Source organism: Ascaphus truei, chromosome 4, assembly GCF_040206685.1.
Source record: "Ascaphus truei isolate aAscTru1 chromosome 4, aAscTru1.hap1, whole genome shotgun sequence".
Lineage (NCBI taxonomy): Eukaryota > Metazoa > Chordata > Amphibia > Anura > Ascaphidae > Ascaphus > Ascaphus truei.
The window spans coordinates 232609967-232631614 of NC_134486.1; the positions used below are offsets into that span (position 1 = coordinate 232609967).

The window sequence follows — 21648 nt, forward strand, 5'->3', positions numbered from 1 at the left end:
TGTATAAAGTATTCAACTATTTATTTATTTATAAAATGATTTACCAGGAAATAATACATTGTTACCTCTCGTTTTCAAGTATGTCCTGGGCACAGAGTTATGATGTCAAATACATGGTTACATTAAGTGAACAGGGTTATAGATTATGAATAAAGACATTGCATGAACAGTTTAACATATTTTATCTTTTAGGTGTACATAACAGTTTAACCAGATTAAAATGTGAGACAGATTTAGTTTTGAAAGAACTTAAACTGGTGGTGGCTGTGAGAGTCTCAGGTAGATTGTTCCATGTGTGGGGTGCACGGTAAGAGGAGGAGCGGCTGGATACTTTGTTGAACCTAGGGACCGAGAACAGCCCCTTGGAGTCAGATCTCAGGTGATAAGTGCTGCATGTGGTAGGGATGAGGAGCTTGTTCAGATAGATGGGTAGCTTGCCCAGAAAGTATTTGAAGGCAAGACAGGAAAGGTAAACTTTGCGCCTAGACTCAAGTGATGACCAATCTAGTTCTTTGAGCATTTCACAGTGATGTGTGTTGTAGTTGCATTGGAGAACGAAACGACAAATTGAATTGTAGAGGGTGTCAAGTCTGCTAAGGTGGATTTGGGGTGACGAGCCATATACTATGTCTCCATAGTCGATAATTGGCATTAGCATCTGGTTCTGATCTGGAGCTCAGTCACTGGGAGCTTTAAAAATTTAGTCTTGGTCCCAAATACCATTATTACAGTCTTGTCAGTGTTTTGGGAAATCCAGTTTTCGAGTCTCAAAAAGTCAGACTGAAGTACAGTATGTGTTAACGATAATATATATTATGGGCGTATGTAACAGTTACAAACCAGAATAAGATGTGAGACAGCTTATGTTTTGAAAGAACTTAGACTGGTGGTGGATGTGAGAGTTTCCGGTAGGTTGTTACAGTTTTGGGGTGCACGGTAAGAGAAGGAGGAGCGGCAGATACTTTGTTGAGCCTTGGGATTACCGCTCCCAAGACAATATGCCCAGTAATACACAGAGTATGGGAAACAGTATTTACTGGGAGGTAATAAACAATGATAACAATAGGAACAACAATAGACATATGTGTATACCAACCCGCGGAATATCCCAGGAGTACTTGGGAGCAGTGTCCAGACCCCAATGGCCTTTCCCACCCCTAAGTGTGAGACAACGCTGCCCAAGTAAATGTTGGTGCACTTATTCGGATACCTTCCCGGGCGCTCCAGCCCCCGGGTGTAGCTGAACAACAGTCAATGGGCAGTCTGCTCCAATGACGTCTTCTGCCTCTACATGGGGTGGTCTCCAGCAGGAGCGTCCCACCATAGATAGTCTCTGAACGTAGGTGGTCTGATCCCAGACCACAAGTTACGCGTCATCGTGTGGCGTAGACACTGTGTCCCTGATACTGCACAACACAGGGAAAGGGGTCCCTAACTATGGGCTTCCCTATACAGCTGCAGGTGCCTACTATGAGTCGGGGACTAACTGGGGCTGGCAGGGGAACGCTGGCCAAGTCCCAGGGCTACTGGCACCTGGGACCCTACCTCCCTCTTCTGTACCCTGTTTCCAACTGCCCTAACTGGCCAGACCGTTTTCACTGTTCTAACTGTTATAAATGCAGCAACCCTATTGGCTGCCTGGCAACATGTGGTCTGCAGTCCCTGAGGCTGCTGGGACTTATAGTTCCCAGCGGATCTATGGGTGTAATGGCCACCGCTGGCATTATACTGCGCATGTGCCAAGTGTACAAAGATGGCCACCGCAACTCTAAATACTATCTGCGCATGCGTGAGCCTTCTCTGTGCATGCACACGCGAGTCTTCTCTATGCATGCATGCGCACAAACAAAATGGCGGCGCCCTCGGCGGAGCACCGGCGACCTGCTCGCCAGCTCACATTTCCCTGCAGCAACCACAAAGCCGTCCCCCTCACACAGCCTGGAGGTAAGAGGGGACATACAATACAATACAATACCTGGCTACATATTTATAAAATGTTTTACCAGGAAGTAATACATTGAAAGTTACCTCTGGTTTTACAAGTATGTCCTGGACATAGTTAATGACAAATAATAAATGGTTACAAATACAGTTACATAAATGAACAAGGTATACATTATATACAATACATTGCATGCACAGCTAGAGGAGATGTATATTATAGGCGTATGTAACAGTTACCGACCAGATTAAAATGTGAGACAGCCTTAGTTTTGAAAAAACTTAAACTGGTGGTGGATGTGAGATGTTGGTGGATGTAGGTTGTTCCAGTTTTGGGGTGCACGGTAAGAGGCGGAGGAGCGACCGGATACTTTGTTGAGCCTTGGGACCATGAACAGTCTTTTGGAGTCTGATTTCAGATGATAAGTGCTGCATGTGGTAGGGGTGAGGAGCTTGTTCAGATAGATGGGTAGCTTGCCCAGAAAGTATTTGAAGGCAAGACAGGAAAGGTGAACTTTACGCCTAGACTCAAGTGATGACCAATCTAGTTCTTTGAGCATTTCACAGTGTTGTGTGTTGTAGTTGCATTGGAGAACGAAACGACAAATTGAATTGTAGAGGGTGTCAAGTTTGCTAAGGTGGATTTGGGGTGCCGAGCCATATACTATGTCTCCATAGTCGATAATTGGCATTAGCATCTGCTGTGCGATACGCTTTCTGACCAGCAGGCTTAGGGAGGATTTGTTCCTGTATAGTACACCTAGTTTGGCATATGTTTTGGATGTCAGGGTATCAATGTGCATTCCGAATGTTATGTGGGAGTCAAACCATATGCCCAGGTATTTAAAACTAGTAACAGGAGTTAGGATGGTGTTAGCATTGGTTATGATCTGGAGCTCTGTAGAGGGTGTCTAGTTTGCTAAGGTGAGTTTGGGGTACGGTACCATATACTATGTCCCTATAGTCTATAATTGGCATTAGTGACTGCTGTGCGATGCGCTTTCTGACCAGCTGACTTTGGGATGATTTGTTCCTATAAAGTACACCTAGTTTAGCATAGGTTTTGGATGTCATGGTATCAATATGCAACCAAAATGTTAAATGGGAGTCAAACCATATGCCCAGATATTTAAAACTAGTAACAGGGGCTAGGATGGTATTAGAGCTGGTTCTGATCTGAAGCTCAGTCATTGGTAGCTTTAGAACTTTACCGTTGGTCCCAAATACCATTGTTACAGTCTTGTCAGGATTTAAAAACAGTTTGTTTTATTAAATCCAATTTTCAAGTCTCAAAAAATCAGATTGAAGTTTGTGTCCAAGGTCAGAGGTAAGGGCTGTGTGCATATAAGATTGTGTCATCTGCATACATGTGTATTGAAGCTCCATTACAAGCTGTAGGAAGATCATTGATGAAGACTGAGAAGGATAGGGGCCCCAGAATAGAGCCATGCAGGACACCGTAGGTGCTATCCAAGGGGTTGGGGTTAATGCCCGAGATAGGCACATGTTGTGATCTACCTGATAGGTAGGAATGAAAACTTTTTAAAGCATGCTTCCCTGTTTCAGAGACCTGGAATTTGTTTAGCAAGATAGCATGATCTACAGTATCAAAAGCCTTTGCAACATCTAGGAATACTGCATCAGTAAGTTGTCCCAGTTCAATTCCACATTGGATCTATTGGCAAACTTTTAGGAGAGTAGTTACTGTGGAGTGTTTGGGGCAAAAGCCAAATTGAAATTGGCTAGGAATTTTTTTTTGATATAGTAATTGCTTAATTGGGAGTGAACACATTTTCCCATGACTTTGGATAGTATTGGGAGAAGACAGATTGGCCTGTAGTTTGAGACAGTGTTTTTGTCCCCACTTTTGAAGATTGGGACAACTCTGGCATTTTTTCAGGTCTTAGGGATATGGCCTGCAGACAAAATAGAGTTGATCAGGGAAGCAAGGGGTTTGACGATCGCTGGGTCATCAATTCTTAGGAACGTTGATTGCAGCAGGTCAGGTCCACATTGACTGCTTAGTTTTAATTTGAGGAGAACTTGTGTAATCTCCTCTTCAGATACTGGAACAATTTCAAAATTGTGGGCAGTGTTGGGAGAGGGCGGGGCCATAGGGGTACTCCCAGATTGAGCTTCATGTTTGTAGTTCGGGTTGCATTTTGCTAATAAGTTAGTAGCACAACCCACAGAGTATTAATTGAATGCATTTGCAATGTCAGTGGGATTTATCAGAGTAATATCCTCCTTAATGATATTACATGGTTGTTGATGGCTAGAAGGCTGGAATATATTGTTGATAACAAGAACAGAAATGATAGACAGCACTCACGGTCAAATAAAATAATATAGTTATGCTAAATGCAGGGTGCACAGGAACATAAGAAGGACCCAATATCCTCTGTGACAGAAACCAGGGGTTGGTAATAAACTCCATATACAGGGCTCCCAGGATACTGAACAGTTTCTGTCCTGTCTAAGCTGAACAGGGCAGCCTCGTGGTACAGGCACTCCATTCCACAGTTTGTCTGCTGCCTGTTTTCTGTCACCTGTCATGCTGATTAGAGTTCAGGTATATAAGACCTGTTTCCTGTTTCCTCTGGGCCCCCCCCCAAGAGCCTGGAAGGCTGCTGAACTGCAGAGGGGTGAGAAAGCCTTTTTCCCAAATCGCTTCATTCATTCTGTTAGTTTGTCTAAAGACTGCAAAGGTACTTATTTTGTTGGTGGAAGTGGACAAGCCACTTCCAACTCTGAGTCAGGGACATCTAAGTTTAAGTTATCGCTCAGACGAGCAGCTTTTTGTTTGGCTTTGTTTTCTGTTTAAACTGTGGCAGTCTCAGTGCCTGGGACTGAATAAACCAGGCATAGCCTGTTTAAAGGAACAGTACGTGACGTCTCATCATTTAACCTACCCTAAAAGACCGTGTTCTAACAGTCCCGGACAGACGGCGGAGCCCCGGAGTAAGCCGTTTGTCACATATGGTGGAGAATGCGGGAAGAACACTAAAAGGTCTGGGGGTTAAAGAACTTTAAAAAAAAAAAAAAAAAAGAAGGTTTTTTTTTCTCTCTCTCCAAACAAGATGGAAGACGTGGTGAGTGCGCTGGTACGCAATGTCGCTGTCCAGAGAGACGCGAATGAAGCCCTGCAACAGGCGAATGCAAACCAGCAAGAGACAAACCGCTTGCTGAAAGAGGAGCAACAGCGGTTCGCTCAGGGCTTACAGCAGGAACTCGAGATCCTGAGGGAGACTATCAGTAACCTTCCACTGGCAGCGGCAGCACCAGTTCCGAAAATGACCAGGGCAAGCCACTACCTTCAGAAGATGGGACCCTCGGATGATGTGGAAGCCTATCTTCTCACGTTTGAACGCACGGCACAGAGAGAGGGATGGCCAGAAGCTGAGTGGGCTGGTCTAATCGCACCCTTCCTAAGCGGTGAACCCCAGAAGGCTTACTTTGATCTAGAGCCAGCCGAAGCTAACGTCTATGCAAAATTGAAGTTCGAGATCCTCGCCCGCCTCGGCGTAACCACGGCTGTTCGCGCCCAAAGGTTTCACGCATGGTCCTTCACGATGGATAAAGCCACCCGAAGCCAGATGTATGACCTCATCCACCTCGCCCGGAAGTGGCTACAACCCGAGATCAACTCAGCAAGCCACATCGTGGAACGGTTGGTCATGGACCAGTTCTTGAGGAAACTTCCCTCTGCCTTACGCCATTGGGTCAGTCGGAGTGACCCCCACAATGCGGATGAGCTTGTGGCCCTCGTAGAAAGGTACAATGCAGCAGGAGAGCACCCGCAACCCACAGTCGTGGAGCAACCCCACTACCCGAGGTTCCAGGACTCTTCCAGAGACGGTAAAAGGGTACCGGGGTTAAGGGGAGCTGAAGAGCGGCGACCACCTTCACGCAGCACCAGCAACAGTGGTTCGCACACTAAGGGCAATAGCCAACATGGGGAGCCGGGAAAAGGCTCTAAGTGGGACACAGACTATGTACCTAAATGTGTAAATTGTCATGAGAGGGGCCACACAGAAAAAATCTGCCCACTAAATGATGAGCCCATGCAATGCAACAGCGTGGAACCTTATTCGCTGTTGTCCCAATGTATGGGCCCTAGCCCAGAGGACCCCTTGAATAACCATCTGTGGGCTTTTGTAAAGGTTAATGGTAAGAGGGTTCGGGCACTTCTTGACTCTGGGAGTATGGTCACACTAGTGTCCGAATACCTATTGCCCATTAAGAAGAAACAGGTAAACAGTTCACAAAGAGTGGCAATTTGTTGTATACATGGGGATAATCATGAATATTCCACTGTTGATGTTTTTTTTGAAACAGAATTTGGTTCTTTAGATTTCAAGGTGGGTGTTGTACCCAAACTGGCACATGATGTGTTAATAGGGACCGACTTTCCCCATTTTCTAAAAATGTGGTCCCCAGCTCAGAATAGCGCCCAGAGTTCAATAGCAGACCATAACGAAGTGTTAGAAGAAACAAATCCTTTCCCTTTTTCAGAAATGGAGGTTGACGAGGGCCCAAATAAGAAAGGGGAAAAGGAGGAGTGCTGTGAAATTCCCTTCCCCATCACTACTTTGGTAGGGAATACCCCAAATCAAGATGTTGATCAGGCACTTACCACCCCAGTACAGGATAAGACCCTCGCTGACCTAGAGGTCAGTCCTGGGAGTTTTAAGAAGGCCCAGTGGGAGGACCCCACATTAGCGGTAGCAAGGGGAAATATACGGGACCAGAATAGTACTCATGGCCAACCAGATAGGTCACTTGCTTACCCCTACTTCGAGGTAGAGAACGACCTAGTATATCGGGTTGATAAAAGAAAATCAGTTACAACTAAACAATTGTTGGTACCACGGACATTCCGTAACGTAGTATTACACCTCGCACATAGTCATCCATTGGGGGGACACCTAGGGGTGGAAAAGACAAAAGAAAAGGTTCTCCGAAGCTTTTATTGGCCTGGGGTTCTGGCAGAAATTACAAACTATTGTTCCTCATGCCCAGAATGTCAGATCACCGCCCCGTTCAAAGCATACCGCAGCCCATTGGTACCCCTTCCCATAATAGAGGTACCATTTGACCGGATTGCTATGGATCTAGTAGGACCCCTAATAAAGTCTGCTAGGGGACATCAGCATATATTGGTAATATTAGATTATGCTACCCGATATCCGGAGGCAGTTCCCCTACGTAGCACCTCTGCTAAAAACATAGCAAAAGAGTTAGTACTTCTGTTTTCCCGGGTCGGAATTCCTAAAGAGATCTTATCTGACCAGGGAACACCATTTATGTCCCAAGTAACAAAAGAGCTATGTAAACTCCTAAAAATCAAGCATCTCAGAACCTCAGTCTATCATCCACAAACAGATGGTTTAGTGGAAAGGTTCAATAAAACCTTAAAGAGCATGTTACGCCGGGCGGTCGATAAGGATGGGAAAAACTGGGACTGTTTGTTACCATACCTGTTATTTGCCATTAGGGAAGTTCCCCAGTCATCCACAGGCTTCTCCCCGTTTGAACTATTGTATGGCCGACATCCAAGGGGCTTACTGGATATAGCCAAAGAAACTTGGGAACACGAGGTTACCCCTTACAGAAGTGTAATAGAGCATGTTGCCCAAATGCAGGACCGCATTGCTGCAGTCCTACCCATAGTGAGGGAACACATGGAGAAAGCTCAAGAAGCACAAAGGAATACGTATAATAAGGGTGCTAGGGTCAGAATTTTTTTTCCAGGTGATAGGGTACTAGTTCTGGTTCCCACCGTGGAGAGTAAATTCCTTGCTAAATGGCATGGGCCATATGAGGTTTTGGAAAGAGTGGGAGAAGTAAATTATAGGGTAAGGCAGCCAGGTAGGAGGAAACCTGAGCAAATTTACCATATAAACCTACTCAAGCCCTGGAAAGATAGAGAGGTCTTGTTAACCCTAGTACCCCCAGGTCCGTCAGAGAATCAAGAAACTGACCCAGAGGTTAGCATAGCTGAAACACTGTCCGTGCATCAGAAACGAGAGGTCCAGAGTTTAGTGAGAAGGAACAAAGAAATCTTCTCTACACAGCCAGGTAAAACTAACGTAATTAAGCATGACATAGTCTCTGAACCGGGGGTCCGAGTTAACCTTAAACCGTACCGAATCCCAGAGGCCAAGAGAGAGGCTATAAGTTTAGAGGTTAAAAAAATGCTAAAACTAGGCGTAATTGAGGAATCCCAAAGTGGGTGGAACAGCCCTATAGTTTTAGTCCCAAAGCCAGACGGTACAACAAGGTTTTGTAATGACTACCGGAAACTAAACGCGGTGTCAAAATTTGATACTTATCCTATGCCCAGGGTGGATGAACTTGTAGAGAGACTGGGCAAAGCCCGATATCTCACAACCCTAGACCTAACAAAAGGGTACTGGCAGGTTCCCCTCACAGAAAGGGCAAAAGAAAAAACAGCCTTCTCAACCCCAGACGGCCTCTTTCAATATAAGGTGCTGCCTTTTGGCTTACATGGAGCTCCCGCCACATTCCAAAGAATGATGGATAAAATTTTAAAACCACATGTTCGGTACGCTGCCGCCTACCTGGATGATGTGGTAATCCATAGTGAAGATTGGCAGTCCCACCTTCCAAAGGTCCAAGCTGTGCTCGACGCAGTTCGGTCTGCTGGACTAACTGCTAACCCCGCTAAATGCACTATTGGTCTGGAGGAGGCCAAGTATCTGGGGTATTCTATTGGTAGAGGGTTACTCAAGCCACAAACACTCAAAGTAGAGGCGATACAAAATTGGCCAAGGCCAGTCACAAAAAAACAAGTAAGGACCTTTTTGGGGTTAATTGGCTACTATAGGAGGTTTATTCCCAATTTTGCAACTAAGGCAACCCCACTAACCGACCTCACAAAAGCAAGAGGACCGCTAATGGTAAAGTGGTCCCCCGAAGCCGAACAGGCCTTTAGAAGCCTGAAAGAAGCTCTCTGTGCCCAACCAGTGTTGGTCACACCTGACTTCTCCAAAGAGTTCGTAGTCCAAACCGACGCATCTGAGGTAGGGCTGGGGGCGGTACTCTCCCAGGAGTCTCAAGGGGAGGAGCACCCCATCCTTTATTTAAGTAGGAAACTAAATCCCCAGGAGAAAAATTACTCCATAGTCGAGAAAGAGTGTCTCGCAATAAAGTGGGCTGTAGAGACACTCAAGTATTATCTGTTGGGGAGAAAGTTCCGATTGGTCACAGATCATGCACCCCTTACCTGGATGTGTCAAAATAGGGAGAAGAACGCTAGGGTGACCAGGTGGTTCCTAAGCCTACAGCCCTTTAAATTTTCTGTGGAACACAGGTCGGGGCACAAACATGGCAATGCCGACGGGTTGTCAAGGATGCACTCCCTAATATCCATGGTCGCTCACCCCTCGAGGTCTGAGCTGGGGGGGAGGATATGTGACAGAAACCAGGGGTTGGTAATAAACTCCATATACAGGGCTCCCAGGATACTGAACAGTTTCTGTCCTGTCTAAGCTGAACAGGGCAGCCTCGTGGTACAGGCACTCCATTCCACAGTTTGTCTGCTGCCTGTTTTCTGTCACCTGTCATGCTGATTAGAGTTCAGGTATATAAGACCTGTTTCCTGTTTCCTCTGGGCCCCCCCCCAAGAGCCTGGAAGGCTGCTGAACTGCAGAGGGGTGAGAAAGCCTTTTTCCCAAATCGCTTCATTCATTCTGTTAGTTTGTCTAAAGACTGCAAAGGTACTTATTTTGTTGGTGGAAGTGGACAAGCCACTTCCAACTCTGAGTCAGGGACATCTAAGTTTAAGTTATCGCTCAGACGAGCAGCTTTTTGTTTGGCTTTGTTTTCTGTTTAAACTGTGGCAGTCTCAGTGCCTGGGACTGAATAAACCAGGCATAGCCTGTTTAAAGGAACAGTACGTGACGTCTCATCATTTAACCTACCCTAAAAGACCGTGTTCTAACAGTCCCGGACAGACGGCGGAGCCCCGGAGTAAGCCGTTTGTCACACCTCCTACACAATAACCAACAAAGCTAATAGTTCCAGCCTGCTCTGACTATAGAAAAGTATGCAACAAGTGGGAAATGCCAAATCAAATAAGTATTTAATAAATGTACAAGTTATATACAAGGAGCAAAGTGACACCTAAACAATAGAATAAAGCACACTAAAAAATAGCAAAACTTGTATTTACCTTGATTATGTATGGGACAAAAATTGGATTTCAGCAACCCATTGTTGATGCAAGTGGTGTGCTGTACATAGTTGTTCGAGTCAATCATATAGTTGGGATGTAGGTTCATCTCGTTTTAGGAGTTGGTTGGTCGTTACTGGTAATGGTTGGGGGCAGGTACTTGGGTGGAGACAGGGATTCGGGTTAGAGCAGGTACTCGCGTGGAGGCAGATTAGAGGGATCGATTCGGGTATGGTCTATTATTCAAACTCTTTCTCCTTGGAAAGTTTCCATCATTGAACATACCCATCCATGCTGCGTGCAGTACCCAACACCCACCCCTCTTGTCAGGGCACTGTATTCTAATAAAGCAATTATTCATGCTTAAGTTATGTCAAATACAATTCCTCCAGCCTTTTTGGTTTTGTGTTTTTGCGTTGAATGAGTACTTGTTAACGATATAGTTACATAGTAGATGTGGTTGAAAAAAGACATGCGTCCATCAAGTTAAGCCTATGCTAAATTTAGACAACAGATACTTTATCCTATATCTATACTTGCAGTATATTGATCCAGAGGAAGGCAAACAAAAAACCCCAGTGACATATCATTGTAACGGAGTGCTCACCACAAACGGAACGCGACTGCAAGGCCGCGGTTGGATAACACCGACCTCCAGCCGCATGAGCGCGTCCGGAGTGCAGGGTCGTAGTCGTTAGCCAGGTCGGGGTTAGAGAGGTGCGGATCATCGTAGGTACTTGCCGTGGTCAGGGGTTGGAGAGGTTTGGATCATCGTAGGTACTTGCCATGGTCAGGAGCGGAGAGAGTCGGACTCTGGGCCCCCAGGCCACCCTTTTTTCCTGAACCGACAAGAAAACAAAAAATTAGTGCAGTTATGTGCGTACAGTATTATGGCATTGTGTGATGTGTAGTACTACTGTACATGGCTGGTGCTGCTTTCTCTCACCAGGAGACAACACGGCGACCAAGACCGGAGGAAAGCTTCCTCCCAGACAACCTATCATCGCCCGTCGCCTCAAGCACACCCGCTCCCAGAAGACCTACATTCGCTCGCATCAATACGGCGCCCGACATCACCCTGTGCGATCTGCCACTGGCGCTCAGGGAGAAGTATAGGGTGATGAGTGCTGGTGCACCCCACAAGTATGCCTTGTTACTTTTTAAGCACCATGTTCCTTACTCGTTGTACTGCGACTGGGCCTTCAGAGTGAACTACGAAGGAAATCGCATAAAAAAGGCGCTTCCTGCCAATTTAAGAAAGAACATTCTGGATGAAATGCGGCGCTTTTATTAAATTACAGATCCTGTAATGAAAGGCGTTCGAGACTGCATTAATGGCGTTTTGCGCCAAGCAAGGAATCGGCCATGGACGGACAATGTGGTGGACTTTCTGGTTTAATCACGGGAACTGTAAGACCATACTGTTGTGCTGAACTGTGCTGTACAGGCATACCCCGGTTTAAGGACACTCACTTTAAGTACACTCGCGAGTAAGTACATTTAGCTCAATAGGCAAACAGCAGCTCACGCATGCGCCTGTCTGCACGTCCTGAACAGCAATACTGTCTCCCTACCTGTACCGAAGCTGTGCGCAAGCGGGGAGACTATAGAGCCTGTTACAAATGCGTTATTTACAGCAGTTATGCATGTATATGACGATTGCAGTACAGTATATGCATCGATAAGTGGGAAAAAGGTAGTGCTTCACTTTAAGTACTTTTTCGCTTTACATACATGCTCCGGTCCCATTGCGTACGTTAATGCGGGGTATGCCTGTACATGTTTTGAGCTGCTGAACTTAAATAAAGGAGATGTTTTGACCTGCTGTACTGTATTTAACTTACTGTTTTAACTTGCTGTACACACACACAGGACCTGCACAATTCCAGTCCTCGAGGGCCGCAAACAGGCACGGTTTTCAAGGTTGTCCTGAAAACCGGGCCTGTTTGCTGCCCTCGAGGACTGTAGTGGTGCAGGCCTGACTGACTGTTTTTGCACACCATCCCACTGTACTGTATAGTGTATGTTTCTTTAATAAAGGAGATGTTGCGTTTTGTATATTTTATGAATAAGAATTGTTTTTATAACATGTGACTGTAAACCATACTGACTGACTGTAAATGTTTTTACTTTCTATGCATAAATGTTTTCACTACTGTAGCAGTAAACCATACACCTGTTGATGTTTTGAATTGATGTGCACTTAAAATGTTTCTACTGTACATTGTACAGTATTTGTAAATAAATGTTTTGGTACTTACTCCAACAATAAAAGAACATGTTGATTTGTTTTACATTGTTCCATTGGCTCCTTTGCTACTGTAACAAAATACAGTGTTTCTAGAATGTCGAGGCATACTGCACTGTATACTGTAGGCATGCTCAGTATAAGAGTATTAAAAAAATAGAAGACACATACTGTACTGTATGTACTGGCACTGTATACTGTAGAAGACACATAATGTATGTACAGTACTGTGATACATGTAGAATAAATGCATAGTTTTTATTTCTTCGGGTTTATTACACAGTATACAGTACTGTATATAAAAAAGTATTGTATACTGTACGGCCGGAAAACATCAGCATACTGTTTCAGGTACAGTATTCTATCCTAATCAATAACAATGGCCACTAAACTGTAGACTCCGGTACGTGGGTTTTTAAATCCGATTCAGCAATGTGCAGGCATTGTTACACAAAGCGATATTATCCATCGAAATCCCTCCATTAGCCATTTTCTTTTCTGAGGAAAAACAAAAAGAAAAGTTTTACTGTAATGGTCAGCCCCCTAAAGAAGTTCCCAGCCAGTCCCACCAATAATTTTCTCGGGGGGCGTCTCCTGTTCACATGCGCATGCGCCTACCGTCGATGTAATGACACGCATATGCATTTCAAGAAGGTTCCAATGCGCATGCGCCTAGCGTTCCACCAATTGTTCAGTACTGTATCTGCAGCACAGTACTGTAGAAGCCGCTCAGCCAATGATATTGCTTACAGGAGAATTGCTTGACTTTTGAATCGCACCGATATTGATACTGTATTGTCAAAATAAAAAAAACACAGAAAATAATACGGCAACAATACTCACCATAGAATTTCCCATTCAGCTGGCGCCGGTGCCGGTCCACTGCCAGTCCAGTGTTCTTGATCATCCACGTCGATAGTTTGCAGTGGGACTAGTCCACCTGTAGTCAGCTGATGAGGCTGGAAATTGCTTAGGTACATGCAAGCTTGATCGAAACTGCACGCGAAATCCGGCTCAGGCTTTCTGGATAGACAGAAAGGGTTGTCACTGAGGTGGGACCGTTATTGGAAGCCGGTGCTGGTGCATTGCTTGGCAGCGACTGTCGTTTCTTAGTTGGTTTTAACACGACCCTTCGCCTTTTGCCGTCTGCATGATCATAGATACAGGAAAAAGCCGGTGATACACACCAATACCCTCCAGAAATTGTGGCTCAATACGATAAAAACAGGGATCGCTACATAACCTTTTCCTTATTGCACGCTTCCACGTATGAGGAGCTGGCGAAAATTTGTAAAAGTCATAGTTTTCGATAAAATACTGATAAATTTGAACAACTGTTGCCATCTTATCATCTGTTGCATTAATCGCGGCCTATATCAAATACGCGTTACTTCTGTCGGGTTTTTGGAAAACGGGCTGCACTTGAACACTCATGGCGGGCGGCGGGTCTCTGGAGAATACTGTAACCGAAACTGGTCTTTGTCTTTCTTTAATATGAAAAGCCTAAATTGATACATTTTTGCAACCTCTTCCTTCAGTCTCAAGGCCAAGTTACAATAGCACACTGGTATCTTTTTTACACGAAACACCTGCAAGTCGACACATTACTGAAGCGCATGCGCATTACAATTCATGAATATCTGCCATCTGGCGGACACGCGAAGAATTGCAACCTATTAAATCCGAACCATTCTCAATAAACGCGTCAACCACGCATGACCCGTGGCTGAGAACGCAAAATTAATGCGGCATGCTCCAGGTGAAGTGCGTCGCATTTCAGGAAAAAGCCAGGGAAAAACCGGCGATGTGTTAGAATCAGATGCGCCTCAGCAGTACAGTCCTTCTGTGCGCATCAAGACATCATCTTTTCCTCAGGTCAGCCCAGTTGTGGGCTAAGGAAAATCTCTGCAGTCTTCCTTCTCTTTATGCCAGCCCAAATGTATGCTAAGGAATCTCTCCTGTGTCTCACATGAGGCTTTTTACAGAGCTCTCATTAGTCCAGGGGGAGACTAGTTAATTGAATGGCTGCAATTAACTATCTCTCTGCTGGATTCTCAGAGCTCTGTGGCTGCTTTATTTAAATAGGGATAAGCCCCTGTTACAATTTGCAAACTGAATTTTGGCACATTTTCACATTTCTACCGTAGTTGCTATCTACATTTGTTGTAACCATTACCAGTAAACCATGATAGTACAAAAAAAAAGAAAAAACAGCGCAAAAAAACCTCATAGTGTAGTATATTAAAAGATAATTTTATATAACAAAGGTGAGTATTGCACGTACATCAGGATAAAAATAACACAGCATGACATGTTAGGGACATGTTACCACTCGGCGGGACAGCAGCACAGGAACACAGGATATAGGCTTGGATAACCTTCCTCTGGTGGCAGGGACCCAGGATCGAAGAGACCAGCTCGCAGTCGAAGTTCCTTCCTTAGTAGTGGGGATACCGCTGCCGTTGGTTCAGAGGAGGTAATTCTCCTGACCGGTTCCGGGTTAGTCCGCGTGTGCATATAACGTCATCAAGTGGCGTCTCTCTACTGTCCACGTCGCGCCGCGCTGGATGATTAACCAGACAAGCGAGTGTCCCAGAATACAGCTGTACAATCGGGAAATGCCTCAATGGGTGAAAGAAAATCAGGAATGTGCCCTCTCCTACGCGTTTCGTATCAAAATACTTCTTCAGGGAATATTTCGATACGAAACGCGTAGGAGAGGGCGCGTTCCTGATTTTCTTTTACCCATTGAGGCATTTCCCGATTGAACAGCTGTATTCTGGGACACTCGCTTGTCTGGTTAATCATCCAGCGCGGCACGACGTGGACAGTAGAGAGACGCCACTTGATGACGTCATACGCACACGCGGACTAACCCGGAACCGGTCAGGAGAATTACCTCCTCTGAACCAACGGCAGCGGTATCCCCACTACTAAGGAAGGAACTTCGACTGCGAGCCGGTCTCTTCGATCCTGGGTCCCTGCCACCAGAGGAAGGTTATCCAAGCCTATATCCCGTGCTGCTGTCCCGCCGAGTGGTAACATGTCCCTAACATGTCATGCTGTGTTATTTTTATCCTGATGTACGTGCAATACTCACCTTTGTTATATAAAATTATCTTTTAATATACTACACTATGAGGTTTTTTTGCGCTGTTTTTTCTTTTGTTTTGTACTAGCTTGGAGTGCTGAGCCATCCCACCAGAACAGCGGCACAAACCTCATCCTAATCAGGTTGTTTTAATTCCCTAAAGGGTCACAATATCACCAATCACTTTTTAACCACTTATGAGCGCAGATCACCCTTTTGTATCACAGTATACCATGAGCTGGAAAAACACTTGATATTCTTGTCTGCTCAGCCCTGCTATCATGTTGTACAATTATAATTTCCTAATACCATTTGCACCCTTTTTATAACGCCTCTTGACTCTCACAAATCATAGTTATTGTTGTAGTTATTTATTAATATGCAAAAATTTAGTATTTTTAACATCTTCTTTTTGGAATAAACTTTTTAACCAAGCCCATTTTGTTCCACACTCATTGTGACTCTTGAAACAATATGTGATTATTACGGTCAATGGTAATTGTGGCTCAATTGTTAAAATGGTAGTAATATCTGTATATGATGAACAGCAATATACCGTAGATGATTCAATATTTAAAACACATGGTACTGCACCGACACACTTTATTCGAGCAAATACCCGGTATGTACCTGGCAGATACCTGGAATGCGCCGCTCCTCACCTCTGACAAGCCCCGTTGCATTTGCCTTCCCAGCCTGGGTTCATGCCTGGCTGACGGGCGGCTGATCTGTTAAATGATAATGATTAGGATTTAATAGGCTGCAATGCTTCGCGTGTCTACCAGATGGCATAAATTCATGAATTGTAATGCAGTATATATATATATACTGTGCAGTATTGCAGCCAGAGGAAATAAAATGCTTCAATCCCTGCTTGGAAAATACCTCAATGCACTCGGGCAGAAAACAGTCACAAACCTCAATACACCCGGGTATACCCGAATTCGTGGGACTAGCCGAGCTCGAATAAAGTGTGTCGCCAGTGTACAGTGTAGGGCAGACTCTGGTATTGCCTAACTCGTACTCTTTATCTCTTTCACTTGTAGGTCCTGTTTGGCACTGCAGATGGTCAGGTTATAGTCATGGATTGCCATGGCAGGATGTTAGCGCACGTTCTTCTACATGAGTCTGATGGCATCCTGAGCATGTCCTGGAATTACCCCAGCTTCTTGGTGGAAGACAGCAGCGAGAGTGACACAGACTCTGATGACTATTCTCCACCTCAAGGTACTGATGAATTGCTAATAGTGGTGATGTCAGTGGGTATAGACAGAATTACAAAGAACCTGAGTTGGGTTTACAGACCAGTGGAATGATCTTGCAACAAGTGCAGGTTCTGATGAGATGGGGGTAATGCTATTTTATATTTAATATATGTAAAATAGTTTATATTTGTTTTTCAACCATTAATATCTGCTATTTTTTTGTATTAAGGTTTCCAGGTAAGATACTTAAGTGTATACTTGAATTTATTATATCCAGTCAGATACCTGGTTTTATTGAAAATTTAGGCACGCTTATATTTACAGATTCCGGTTTTAGGTTTTTTTTTTTTTTTTTTTTTCAAACGGTTTTTATTAGGCATATTCATTTATACATACATTGGGTTACGTTACATTTCTGGCCTAATACAAATAGGTTTTCCTTGTTCAATTAGGGGGGGTGAGAAAGCACACTCAGGGCAGGGCCACTTTATGGTCCATGAGGTGTAGAGAAAGAGAGAAAAAGTATGGTGAGAGAGAGGGGCTGAGGAGTTGGGGAGGGGAGGGGTGGGGTAGAGTGGTCAACCCTCCCCTCGTCCGGCCGCTCCGTTTCTAATCTCCTCCAACCCTTAACTGTTTCTGTTATGGTGCAAGGGATTCTATTCTGAGTCTTTCTAGTGAATTATCCAGGGTTCCCAGATTTTATAAAACCCTTCGGTAGATCGTTTTAGAAAAGCCGTACGTTTTTCCATCCTCATTACCTCATTGAGTCTATTTTTCACCTGTTGTTTTGTGGGGGGCGCTGTCTTCTTCCAAGAGTATGCTACCGAGCATCTTGCTGCTGTCAGAATAAAGGAGATTCATTTCCATACTGGGCTATCGATCTCCTCTATCGGTCTGCCCAGTATGAAGGTCAGTGGATCCATAGGGATTGTGAGACCTGTGATCTTTTATTAAATCTTGTATTATAAGCCAGTATTTTTGAATCTCTGGACATAGCCACCAGATATGGGCCATGTCCCCTCGATGTCCACAGCCTCTCCAGCATAGGTCTGATGCCAGAGGGTAGATTTGCTTTAGTCTCACTCCGGTTTTAGGTTTTATCCGAAAAATAGCAGAAAAACACCATCGACTGAACATCTTGCACTTTCAATTAAAATCATTAAAATTCAGAATAAGCGTCACTTTCTATTGAGTTTCACCTCTTGTAGCAGACAGCCACAAGTAAGACACAAATACAAAATAAGTGGCTTATGGAAACTAAAATGAGTGCACTTATAAAATATGTGTCCATTTTTTCCCCATTCGTCACACTGATAAACACACATTTTTAAATGAAAACAACAAATTGCACAAAAAAATTAAACACGGAAAACCGGAATTCCTACTTAGATTTCTTTTTTTGAAACTTATATTTTTATTAAAGTTTTCAAACATAAATGGGAGGGGAAAGGATACAAAAAAAAAAGGGGGCGGATAACCATTTTGTATCAAAATGCTTTACGAGCATCAACAATCACATTACATATTATACAAAATCTTAAAAACAATACGTTCCGCACAAAACTCTCCCAAATCAACTCTTCCTCCAGGGGCACCCCCCTATCAGGCATCCCAGACCCTACCATACTTCTCAGTAGTGCAGTTCAAAAACGAGGTAAATTTCTCCATTAATTGAATAAGAACCTCGACCTCCTTTTCAGTTAGAGTCAAATTTAAGGCTTCCGACTTTCCCATATTAACTTTATACCCAGACAGGTCACCAAATCTCCGAAGAGAAGATTGTAATTTCGGGAGGGATGTCAATGGATTAGCTATAGTTAAAATAATATCATCTGCGAATATTGACATTTTATAGTGGTCATCTTTTATTTTGATCCCTTGTATATTTGAGGAGGCTCTTACAGTAGCCGCAGAGGCTGAATTGTTAAGGCAAAAAGGAGAGGAGAGAGGGGGCACCCCTGTCTCGTACCATTCCTTATTGTTATCAGATTCCCCTCCCCCCTTGGAATCTTCAAAGTGGCTGTCGGCGACTGATAGAGGGCCTGTAGTCCCTGTATAAAGACCCCGGAAAATCCGAATACCTCTAGCGTTTTATCCAGGAAGTCCCACCTATCCTGTCGAATGCCTTCTCCGCATCCAGGCTCAGCTACCCCGCTTTCAGTTTAGACTTATGTATCTGATCAATTATATTAATAATTTTCCTTGTATTATCCTTGTATTGAGGTTGGTCTGTAGCTGCCACAACATAATGGATCCTTTCCCTCTTTAGGGATCATCACTATATTGGCCTTTGCCATCTGCGGGGGGATTTGTTTTACGCTGAGAAAATCATTAAATAAATCCAGCCGACAAGGCCCTAGAATTCCTATAAATTTCTTATAATACAAATTTCAAAAACTGCCTGGGTGCCTTTGACGGCTTTAGAGAACTAACCGCCCTCCCAAGCTCAAGCTGAGATATTTTTGCATTTAAAATTTTATGATCCTCCTCTGTCAATTTTGGGACATTAGTCTCTCAAATAGTTCTCGACCAAGCCAGGGATTTTTGCATTTGGGGTTAAATTGTCTAGATCATAGAGATCTGTATACAATTTAGCAAATTCCTCTGCAATCTTTGAGGGATTGTATGTGACTCTTCCTTTTATCCTAACAGCGAGGACCGAAGCCCTCGCCCTGATCCCTCTGAGTTTATTTGCCAATAAACGGTCTGCCCTATCTCCCTTATCATAGAATGTCTGTTTGGTTCATTTAAGAGCCCTCTCTACATCTTCCAATTGCAATATCTTAAGCTCCTCCCTTGCCTAGCTCAGTATTTTATACATTTTCCTTGACAGGTTTTTTTATGTTAACCTTCCAACGTTACAATTTCTTCCGTTAAATATTTCCATTTTTATTTTCTTTTTCTTTCTATAAAATGCAATTGAAATAAGCTGTCCTCTAATTGTAGCCTTATAATAATATTACTGTCGATTCTACTGAGCCATTATTAATCTGAAAATAGTTTTTAAATGAGTCTCCAATTTGTGCGCTAATTTCCGGATAATTTAGTAATGAGTCATTCATTCTCCAGTGGAATGATTGAATCTTGGCAAATGGAGGGTCAAACAAAGTCGTCACAGGAGCGTGATCTGACGACGTAATATTTATTTATTTATTTTATTTATTTATAAAATATTTTACCAGGAAGTAATACATTGAGAGTTGCCTCTCGTTTTCAAGTATGTCCTGGGACATATATCTGATTGAACCAGCACTTCCAAAATATTTTGGGTTACATATATATTATCAATTCTAGAGTAGGAGTCAGGTGGGATTTAGTAGAAAGAATAATCTCTCTGACCTTTATGCCAGTGGCGCCAGGCATCGAAAAGACCAAACTCTGACTAACAATCTAAATTTCCTTGATACACTATGTCATTGAAGAGTGAGACTGCCCTGGATGAGTGGATTAATCCATATCTGTATCTGGGACCATATTAAAATCTCCTCTTAAAATTATTGATTGTTCTCAAATGTCTCCGGGGGACTCCAATGTTTCCTTTAGAAAATCAATTTGTCCTTCATTAGGTGCGTATACATTCGCTAGAGTGATATGTAGCCTGAAAGTAGACCGTGGACCACAAGTGACCTCCCTTCTTGGTCTCTCTTGAGCTCCAATATCTGGAACGGGATACCATGCTTTATCAAAATCGCTACCCTCTTCTTTTACTTGTAAAAGACGAATAGAGTGCTATAGGGTACACACAGCTAAAAGTGTTTGGGGGATCCTGAGTGTCAAAGTGCGTCTCTTGTAGATAAACAATATCTGCTTTCAGACTCCTAAATTCTTTTAGGGCCAATCTACGTTTACTACAACTGTTCAGGCCCTTAACATTCATATACTACCTTCAATGGCGTTTGACTAGTCATTTCCAGCATCGCTGTACTCTATTGTGAAAGTTATGCTCCAAAAATCTCAATGGTTGTAGAAAACAGAAAGGGGAACAGGGTAAAAATTATGAGGGGGGGGGGGGGGGATTTTCCCAAATCGGAAACTTGGAGAAAACAAAAAAGAATAAAAATTAACTTGGAAAATAAGATGAGTATTACCAGTCACTCATCCCAATTTTGCGGCCAGTCCCTACATGGATTGGCCTGGTGGGCATATGGCCCTACTGGGGTCGCCCTAACATCAGGCATGTTGGACTCCGTACCCCCACATAACGCCACTACTAAAGTCTCCCCCTCCTCACTGCACCTTTGTTTTATCTTACTTAGAACAACAGTCTTTGATTATTTTCCAGGCTCACGAAAAGTTCTTTCCACTGCTTCAAACAGATCTTAGTCTCTTCTACACTCAGAGGGGTCCACTCTCCTCTGCAGAGACGATCTTATTGCCCAGACAGTGGGCAAAACATTTCGATTACCGGACCTATAAAACAAAAGGAGACAGAGAGGGACAAAACAATAAAAACAAAACAGCACCAGCTTGGGCTTCTTAGGGAATCCTGGGTTGTAGACTCATCAGTCGGATAAACCCTTGCAGGCTCCGATAGCCCTTTCAGGGTCTGGTGACCAGCAGAGAAAAGACACTCATGGGACATCCCAGGTACTCAGCCGGTCTTAATTGTTCACTCCTCAGGCACTTGTTCCCTTGACCGACCTCCTTTCATCCAAGCTATTATTCTGGGATTGGCCTTGTTGATCCGGTCTGCTCTTGGGCTCCAGACCCAGCGCTGAAAGAAAAGCAAAAGACTCCTCCGGATAGCGAAGCAAGACCTGCCGTGCGCCCTAGTTAACAATAAGGTGAAACGAAAAAGCCCACCGATAGCGAATTCCCTTTTCTTGTAAAATTGCTGTTACTGGTTGTAATCCTCGTCGCCTGTCTATGGTCATCCTTGACAAGCCCTAGAAAATCTGGATGAGGGAGTTTTCGAAGTCAATTGAACCCCTGTTTCTGCTACCCTTTATTATCTTGTCTTTCGCCG

General features: G+C 44.0%; 1 protein-coding gene across 2 annotated transcripts in view; it reads left to right on the forward strand.

The window, feature by feature from the left end:
- The window catches only part of TULP4 (TUB like protein 4), a 322532-nt gene that overhangs the window by 229713 nt on the left and 71171 nt on the right, over positions 1-21648 (forward strand). For both annotated transcript variants that reach the window (XM_075596999.1, XM_075597000.1), the window contains exon 5: positions 16524-16704. In XM_075596999.1, coding sequence (XP_075453114.1) covers positions 16524-16704 — 181 coding nt within the window. The remainder of the gene's footprint in view (positions 1-16523; positions 16705-21648) is intronic.